Raw genomic sequence first — 9619 nt, 5'->3', positions numbered from 1 at the left:
GATTTCAAACCACAAGGCCTTAAATATATCCATTACCAAGGAAGCTACGCGTACTTCTTCCACACCTGTTGTCTTCGGGTTCGCATTTCCGCCATCGCACAGCGGCAGCGCCAAAGCCATCCTTTGTTTTCCCCCGCCCGCAGACCCGCACGGGAGCCGCCCCGCGCCAGGCGCCGCCCGTGCCGGGGCAGGAGCAGGCGCATGCGCACAGCCCGCCGCGCGGCCGCGCAGGCGCGGGCGGGCGGCGATGGCGGCGCGGGGCGCGGGGCTGTGCCTGGCGCTGCTCTGGCTCTCGGCGGCGCCGCTGCCCCGCGGCGCCCGCGGCTCCGAGCCCGGCGGGCCGGCGGAGCCGTCGGGCGGCGCGGGCCCCGGGGAGCGGTTTAAGATCGAGGGCCGGGCCGTGGTGCCCGGGGTGAAGCCGCAGGACTGGATCGCGGGGGCCCGGGTGCTGGTGGACGGGGAGGAGCACGTCGGCTTCCTGAAGTGAGCGGCGGGCGGGGCGGGGGCTCGGGGCGGCGGGCGGCCCTGCCCGGGCGGAGCCGGCGTCTCCCGGGCCGCGGGGCCCTGGGATGGCGGGGGCGGCTCCCGCCGTGTCCCGGCCGGCCGCGGGCTCGCAGAATCCCGAGCCGAGCTGCTGCGGTGCTGGAGCGCCGGGCTCCTGCCTTGGAACGGGCTGGGCACGGCCGGCCCTGCGCTGCCGTAGGGTTTGGCCTCACCTCCCCAAACTGATGACTCAGGTCGCTGGCCAAAAACTCGAGGAACGGAGTTTTAATTAAAACAAACAAAAAAACAACAGCCGAAACAGAAACTCCAAACGCGTTTGCGCTGTCTGGAAGACCGTGCTCCTTCTCAGCTTCTGTCGTAAATTCTGCCACTTAAGAATCTCATCTTGGCTAAGAATTTACCCGATGCGGAGATACGTTTGGTCATGGCAGGAGTTACAGTTGTAGTTCTGTGTTAAAAGAGTACCCGTGAAAAACCGCTTGTACTAGTGAAAGGTAATTTAAGGACCGTGGCTTTATTCCTTCACACAACATCATGCAAATATAGCTTCAAGCTGTAAAGAATCATTATTCAGATGGTACTGGTTATATTCAGATAAGCAAAAGATCTAGAGAATCTAAGACAGAAGATATCCTCACAAGAACTAAACTAATGCCATAATTTCAAGAGTAGAAGTAAATTCTAAATTCTTTATGATTTTCAGTACAGTATAATACATTCCTTTTAAAATATGTAAAAAAATGAGATTACGTGGAATTAAGATATCATAAATAGTCATAATTTCTAATTAATCCCTCTGCAGTAGGAGTTAAGTTTAACTTTGAGTTATGTCAATAGAATAGATTAGCTCAACAAACTACTCTGCAGATCTTGTAGAATCCTGACAGTGTAGCATCTGCTAAGCCACTACAAACAAATTATGAGAGCCTGATGACATATTTGGGAGCTGATTTAATAACTGCTATCAGGTTGGCAAATTTCTAAATGCTTGATTGAAACTCTAAATTTCTCAAATACTTAAAAAACTTTAAAAAATTAAAAGGAAACCCTTAAAACAGTTGCAATATAAGATAGTGTAAGAATTTTTAGGGTCTCAAATCATCATGTAAAGGTAGGTAGGTCCGTAAATGTTGTGCATGCTAGAGAGAGAGTTGGTGTGAAGGACATAATGACAAATTCTTTGAGAATTCACTTTTAAGAGGGCTCATTCATTTGTTTCACTGCTGCATATTTCTAACGTGTTAGGTTTTATTACATTTTTTGTCAACTTAACAAATTTTTCTCTTAACTTTGAATCTTATTTTTAGGAAAGAGATCTTTGATGTTGCTCTTAACAGGGTAGAGAACACTAGTGTTTTCTTATTCGAAGCTTCTGGAAATGTGGGAAAACATCTGTGCCTTTAAGGCAACTAGTGTTGAAGCTTTCAACTAACCTTTTACTAATACTTTCATGGAATATTCAAGTTTCATATTTTAAAATAAAAGCCACCTGTGTAAGAATCCCTTATGTGTATATGTTCAGAGCTCTTAGTTTCTGTATTTCTGTGATTGAGCTTTCCAGTGTGGGTGGTCCTGAAGGGAGCAATTAGAAATAAAAACCTCTATTTCACAACAAAGGCACAAATTGCTATTTTTTGCATTGTGAATTGCCTCTAATACCAACCCACACTATATAGGATGTCATTCTGGGGGGGTTTCCGTCCAGCAGAAGCACTAAGGCAAAGTAAACTTCATTGTATGTATTTCAGAAGGAGAAAGGAAGGTGTAAATTACTTCTGCTATCACTTGAATACATGAAATATAACTTATTTCAGATCTTATTTGGGCTGTTAAATTATTCCTCCAGCAAGGCAACACCTTGAGGGCACAACAAAATCTTTAACCTAACAGGGAATTTCTGCTCGTGTTGTGGCATGCATTGATGTACTTAAAGGGCTTGATATTGTGAGTGCTGACTGATGCAAATTTTACTTTTGGTCATTGTGGTTATATTAAGATTTGTGATATAAAATGACACAGCTTTTAAAAAAAAACCAAAAACAACAGAGCATCCTGTCTTATATTCCGGAGCATATTGAAATGTTGTGGAACTCACTGTTTTTTTCAGGACAGATGGAAGTTTTGTGGTTCATGATGTACCTTCAGGATCTTACGTAGTGGAAGTTATATCCCCTGCTCATAAATTTGAGCCTGTTCGAGTTGACATAACTTCAAAAGGCAAAATGAGGTGAGCCTGTCCTGATTTGCCTCTGTGTTGATGAATTACATGTGCCTGACAGCACAGTACAAAAACTCACGAAAGCACTGCTGCAGGTCTGATGATCCATGTCAGACTGCATGTGTCAGCTTCTTTTAACGTCACTTCTAGAAACACATTCCTCAGATTTAAAGTCTGATACCTTTCTTCCTATTTATGGCCTGAAACAGGAGAAAAGAGGCTTTAAAAGTCCATCTATTTATTTGCTTTTATTTATTTTTTTTTTATTCAGCTAACCTGAAGTAAAAACTAGGCATAAACTAGTTAACTGCTTTATTTTTTCTCAGCACTTTATTTTTTTCTTCTTCCCTTTTCCATTTCTTTAATAAGTGTACTGTCAGGACTTGGCACAACAAAATTTTGAAATATTTCTGTTGCACCCCCATAGGACACTTGTTGTGTCACTAGCAGTTGCCAGTTTGCATTATTTCTGTAGGATTGTTGGCTTGTTTTTGTGTTGTGGCCAAACCATTCTTGACTGTAACTTCAATAATATAAAAAAATCTGTCTATTAAGGTGATTTTCATTTAAATGAAAATGCTTGTTGTAATTTTTCTTTGTTCAAGCATGCACCTAGCATCTTAACTTTTAGAAATACAGTCATTAGTGTAAATACTCCTGCAGTATATTTAGGAGAGGTTAAAAATTGAAATCCCATGGCAAACACTGCAAACAGTCTGTTTATAATAATAATTAATATAATAATATTGTCATATTATTATAAGAAAAAATTCTGGTCATAATATAATAATGTTTGAGCTTATAATAAGCTCAAAACAGTTTGTTTGAGCTTAGGTTTTTCCAAACTTTATTGAATTTTTATTTTTATACTTTGTTAGTATCTTATTTGCAATAATTAATATGTAACAATGACAAAGATATAGACAAAATATTGGGTATAAATAACCTTACCCTTAGCACTGTTTGTGTATCTAAGGACTAGTAAGGTTACACAAATTTGATGTTGAGTAAATTGCTGGGATACATTTGCAGAGGAAAGTAGCAGGAGGCTTGGCATCTCTGCCAGTCCAAGGGAGAGAGACTACAATGAGGAATGCAGTTGAGGAGTCAGAGATGCATGAAAAACAATAATACTTGGAGAAAATGTCAACAGGACTTTTCTAAGGGATGTTCTGCCTTAAAAACTTCAGGCAATAACTAGAAAGAGGAAGCAGCATGTGGATGACAGATGTATTTGATAAGATCTACTTGAACAAAACACATAAGGTAGGAGGGAATTCTATAGATACAGATTCTATAGACATTCTATAGATGAGTATTTGGTGAAAAAATCACAAGGAATAAAGTATTCATGGACAGAAGTCATCCCTGGAGTTGCACAAAGCAGATAAATATTCATAAATCATGAAAAATGGGTCAAGAATTACTAAGATGTTAGTACTGAGTAATTATCTGAATAATTGGCCCAAATGAAGGATAATAGTGATGAACTACAGAAAAACCTTAGAAAGTAATAACGACTGAGATTCAGCATTAATAAATGCAGATTAATGCACTTACGGAAAAGGTATTAACTTTGCAAGTAGTTGATGTCCTGAGCAAACTGGCTAAACTACACTATTCAAAGCTGTACCCTAAGCAGCATAGTTTTTCCTGAACTTTTACAAGGTAATGAAAAATAGTTTGCATTTGATTCAATCAAATATGCTGCTGAGAGAAATTAGCTTTTCAAAAGTGCAGCCTAGCTGACACTGCATAGCAGATGGTTTTGTTTGTAGTCTTTTATTAAAACTTACCTGGATTTTTTAAATCTTCTTTATTATTTGCCAAAGATTTTGTGTTTTATGTTTTCAATATGTTTACATTTTGCCTAATAGAGCAAGATATGTGAATTACATCAAACCCTCTGAAGTTGTCAGGCTGCCATACCCACTCCAGATGAAATCTTCTGGACCACCTTCATACTTTATAAAGAGAGAATCTTGGGGATGGACAGATTTCCTCATGAACCCTATGGTATGTACAGGCAACACACAAATATTACAAATATGCTAAGGATCCAAATACAGCTACTTGTCAGAATAAGAATAAAAACAATTGAGGAAAAATGTACATTTTTCTTTTGCTGTTCTGAGAGGATTGTTTTATTTTATTTTACTTGCTTACAAATGGGAATTCTCTGACATCCTTCCCCCATACTCTGCTGTTAATGTATGTCCTCTGAAAATAGCCCATAGTCTCTTCCTTTGACAATGTGATGCTGTTCTAGTAGTGCAGAGATCAACATGTTGCAAAATTGTAATTACAACAGGTGTAAAAGAGAACAACCATTTGCCTTATTGGTCCAACTTTGAAAACTTGTTTAAAGCACAATTCTCCCTTGTCAGGTTTCATTCCTGGCAAGTTTTATGGGCTTACTGATTCAGAATACAGTAGTTCTAGAGTTTGGCTGTTTAGTAGAGCTTAATTTTATTTTAATAGGTCCTAAAAGTGTTTAGAGGAACAGCTAAGCTGAAGAGGTATTTCCTGTTTTCTCTGTAGGTGATGATGATGGTTCTTCCATTACTGATATTTGTGCTTTTGCCTAAAGTTGTCAACACCAGTGATCCTGATATGAGGCGGGTAAGTATATTCAGTTGATGCATGTGGACAGACCAAAGATAATGAGATTTCAAGGCACAGAAAAGTAATAAAAACAGAACTGTACTTTAAAGGAAAGCTTAATGGGCATAATTTATTCCGCTAATAGAGTGTAGCTGTTTTAGCAATGAGTAATTGAATAAGTGTCAAGTGTGTTGAGAAGAGTGTGATGTGGGGTTCTCTTGTGCTTCAGCCTAAACCACAGTTGACTACACTGTTAAATCCAGATGTTGCACCAGTGTATATGATATAGAATCTTAATGTAGTCATTAAATTACCTGCTTTATTGTCCTTTCATCATGCAAAATGCGGAATAAAAGAAGGCTAGGACAAAATGGAGATTCAAGGTGTTTGCTAAATCTTTTATTTTTACAAGTATTATTTGTCTGTCATGGGTGGCTGCTTTTGAAGGCTAACTAAAAACTCCTTTTTCTGTAAATGACCACTGTCTTCAGTAGTACTTTCTAGGTGTCTGAGTATTTTTTTTAATAAGTGATACCTTTAAAAAGCCTATCAAAGCTCTTTTGGCTATAATTTTGATTTAAAAATCAGGTACAAAGATATACTAATTATTCATGGCATGTTCTTCAAACCAAGGTGAACTTCCAAGCTGAATTCTGGAAGTCAAATTTTAAAAAAAGAAAATCACATATTCCTTTTTTTCACTGATTTGACACTGCTTATAGACAGGCTGTTCTGGTGTTAAAAGCATCAAATCTTATGATGATTTAGTTCTTATTAGATAACTGATACAACTTCTTTAAGGAGAAATTTTTAAGTTGGAAGAATTTTGCTTATAATTTAACTTACCTTTAAATAGTAGGAAAAAGTTGTTTTTAAGAGCTAAATTGTAATGGCATTGTCTAGATGACCATGTATTAAATTAAGCGTTAACTTGTGGAGTAGGTGGAGGTTGTATGACGTTTTTCAATTTAACTTGTTTTTTCTTTCTGGAATCAGCACAGTACTGGTTAGTATAGAAAATTTAATGATTTAGTAACTGTGCTTGTTGTAGAGGTGTAGTGCAGATGCAGTAGTAACAAAGGCTACTAAAATGCCTTGAAAGTACTTAAAGATTTATCATTCTGAATGAGAGAAGAACAATGTGACAATCCCACATGAAACTCACAATCGCTATAAGCATTATCCCTTTGTGGTTGTGCAGTTCAGCTGTTGTATACATTAAAAGTGCTTCAAGATTGATTTATTTTAAAATGTGCTAATTCATTTCATAGAACCACTGTGCTAAACCCTAAAGTTGCATTAAACTTACCTGGATATACGGTCTTATATTAAAATCCTTATTTCCTGAAGGAATGAAAATTCAGCTGCAGTACTTTAGTAGTTTGGTGTCAGAAAATAGGGCAATAAAAATATCTAATCCCTTCAGACAGCATCAAAAATTTATTAATTTGCTATAAATAATACTAATTTGAAAAACAAGTGTAACATCTGTGAGAACACAGATCTGAATATCTAAACAATAGCCTGAATTTTAATATGGGGAAAAGTAGTGCTGAAAAGAAATAATTTTTATTTTTTAGATTTTTTTTTTAATCAGACCTGTAAGACTGCTTAAGACATGGTTACCATTTTCCATGCACTGTTGCTTTTAGTTTTGGGGTTTTATGTTTCTGTGTGTAGCTGGATGTTTTTGGCTGTGGTTACGTAAAACTATGTAGCAATATGTATCCTGGAGGACTACAAAAAGTAAAACAATATTTGGGAAAATTTGGTATCTTCCTCACAAAATCTTTCAACTGATGCCTTAGATACAGCCAGAATTGTTACAAGCTATTAAGATTATCTAATCTTTGCATGCAGGAAATGGAGCAGTCAATGAACATGCTGAATTCCAACCATGAGCTGCCAGATGTGTCTGAATTCATGACAAGACTTTTCTCTTCAAAATCTTCCAGCAAGTCTGGTGGTAGCAGCAGTAAAGCAGGGAAAAGTAGTTCTGGGAAAAGGAGGTAGTTAATTCTTCCTCCTCTGAATTTGCACAGCTACTTGTTATCATATGGTGTCATGTTTATTTGTCTTGGAAGATCAAAAAGCCACTGCTGTAAACTTTAACCAGACACAATATATGTTATGCTACAAGAGTGGTTTGTAGCTTTTTTTTAGATTGTATAAGCTGTTTTGTACTTGACAGTAAGCAAAAGATGACATGGCTTCAGTACTGTATCTGTATAAAGTTATTGATGATACTATATTGAATTAACTATATGAATTAACTATATTGTTCTGTAGAGAATTAAAATAAATTATACAATGTGCTTCACAGTAATAAATGTCTTAAGACAATGTATAAAAAAATTTGAAAGATAATATGAGTTCAGTTTTAAGATGTCTTTAATGTTTTACACTTGTTGAGTTCTGAAATGAGCAAATCATCCTTTCAAAATGAAGTTGTGAATTTTCTGGGTAAGTAATTTGCTGTATCAGCTTGTCACATGTTACATATGAAATCATGTTATTTTATGCTGCATGCTGCTTGTACAGTTTACAGACTCACAGAGTAGGTAAGGTTAGAAGGGACCACAGTGGGTCCTCTGGTCCGATCTTCCAGTTAGGGTCATCCTAGAGCACATGGCACTGGATTGCATCCAGATGATTCTTGGATATCTTAAGGGAGGGAGACTCCACAACCTCTCTGGGCAATCTTTAGTTCAAAGATTTTCCACTATGTATTGCCCAGGTTTACTCTGATCTACTTTCTGCTAAAAACTCTTTGGGAGGAAAGAAAGCAAAGTATCTTGCATGAGGAAGTCATTTAAGCTGTCAAGATCTTTAATCTCTTTTCTAAATTACATGTATCACTTCTGCAACACTGAGGCTTCTTATGTTTCTATGCATTCTGTGCATTCAGCTTACCAGTGGAAGGATTTGAGGCTAATTACAGAGTTTTAAATGAAGTTCAAATTAACTAATTTTAAAATTAAAGAACTTTAGGTGTAGTAGGAAGCTAAATTCTGCTCATCTGATAAATTATATTCCGAAGTATGTGGCTCTCAAGGAATGCCATGAAAAAATGAAAGTCCTTGTTAAGAGTTCAGAGTGAAAAAGTTCACAGGAATTGTGAAGATCGTAGTAAAACTTTGGAAGGAGCACATGGAATATGTAACACTTCTCTTAGGACTTTGTATATGAAGGTTGAGGCTGTCCCTTTGTGCATCAGGATCAGATGCAATATCCACTCTCGGAAGCCTGTTACCAGGAAAATACAAAATCTTGTACATTATGCACCTCCTTTTAAGACACCTTTGTGATAAAGCAATTTGTAGTGTTTGTAGTAGTCTGCTGCTGAACTACTGCAAGTTACAATTTTTTTTTTTTTTTTTTCATTTTAGAGCTGGAATCTGTGTGTCAAATGATCAGAGAGGTTCTAGCCAGAGTACATTGGTCACTGCAGTCAGTTGGTCATTGTTGTAGTTTAACCTCATGCAATAGCCCAGCCCCATGCACCTCACTCACTTCCCCTGATGGGATGCGGAGGAGAGTCAGAAGGGTAAAAGAGCACTTGTGGGTTGAGATAATGGCTGTTTAATAGGGGAAGTAAAATCTGCACACATAAAGCAAAACAAAGAATTCGCAACTTCCTATGGGCAGGTGTTCAGTCATCCTCAGGACAACAGGGCTCCAGCTCACCTAATGAGTACTTGGGAAGACAAAGCCATCACTCCAAATATCCCATTCTTTATGCAGAGCATGGTGCCTTATGGTTTGGAATATCCCTTTGGTCATTTGGGGTCAGCTGTCCTGGCTGTGTCACCTTCCAACTCATTGTGCACCCCCAGGCCTCTTGCTCGTGGGGTGGGGTGAGGAGCAGAAAGGACCCTGGCTCTGTAGAGCACTGCATCACTAATGAAAATGGGTTATCTCTGGGTTATAAGCACTGTTTCCAGCACAAGTCATAGGCATGGCCCCACACTAGCCACTGTGAAGGTTATAGCTCTACCACAGTCAATTAAATTAGTAATGTGGCTTTGAGCTATCATAAATGCCACTAGGCAAAATTTACTTGATCCTGAAACGGTTAAAATGCAAGGGTGAATTTCTGCAAAAAATAAATGTTGGCTGTAGTTTGGTTTTGTTATTTACAGATTTTTAGAAGTCAGTCTTCTGTGTGAGCTCTGGCATCTCCATTTTCAAAAAATACTAATAGCTAGCTGCCTTTTAGTGAGACTTCTTGAGATAACATAAGGTAGGCTGTAAATTAAAACTGATACCTCAGAATAGAAATTAAAGATTTAC

General features: G+C 38.3%; 1 protein-coding gene across 1 annotated transcript; it reads left to right on the top strand.

Annotated features, from left to right (window-relative positions):
• The first annotated feature begins 238 nt into the window (after positions 1 to 238).
• EMC7 (ER membrane protein complex subunit 7) lies at positions 239 to 7693 on the top strand. The gene is made up of 5 exons (XM_021539259.2): positions 239 to 483; positions 2612 to 2731; positions 4600 to 4738; positions 5264 to 5344; positions 7187 to 7693. Exons 1-5 carry the CDS (start codon positions 248 to 250, stop codon positions 7337 to 7339), a joined length of 729 nt encoding a protein of 242 aa, XP_021394934.1. The 5' UTR covers positions 239 to 247; the 3' UTR covers positions 7340 to 7693.
• Positions 7694 to 9619: the final 1926 nt, after the last annotated feature.

Source organism: Lonchura striata, chromosome 6, assembly GCF_046129695.1.
Source record: "Lonchura striata isolate bLonStr1 chromosome 6, bLonStr1.mat, whole genome shotgun sequence".
Lineage (NCBI taxonomy): Eukaryota > Metazoa > Chordata > Aves > Passeriformes > Estrildidae > Lonchura > Lonchura striata.
Note: the sequence above shows the minus strand (reverse complement) of the source record. Positions and strands in the feature narration are given on the sequence as shown.

What these genes read in the sequence shown, in the direction of transcription:
- EMC7 (XM_021539259.2), top strand. Translation starts at nt 248, where the DNA reads ATGGCGGCGCGGGGCGCGGGGCTGTGCCTGGCGCTGCTCTGGCTCTCG. An exon ending in ACTTCAAAAGGCAAAATGAG is followed by an intron (nt 2,732 to 4,599) that starts GTGAGCCTGTCC and finishes TTTGCCTAATAG; the next exon opens with AGCAAGATATGTGAATTACA. An exon ending in ATTTCCTCATGAACCCTATG is followed by an intron (nt 4,739 to 5,263) that starts GTATGTACAGGC and finishes TTTTCTCTGTAG; the next exon opens with GTGATGATGATGGTTCTTCC.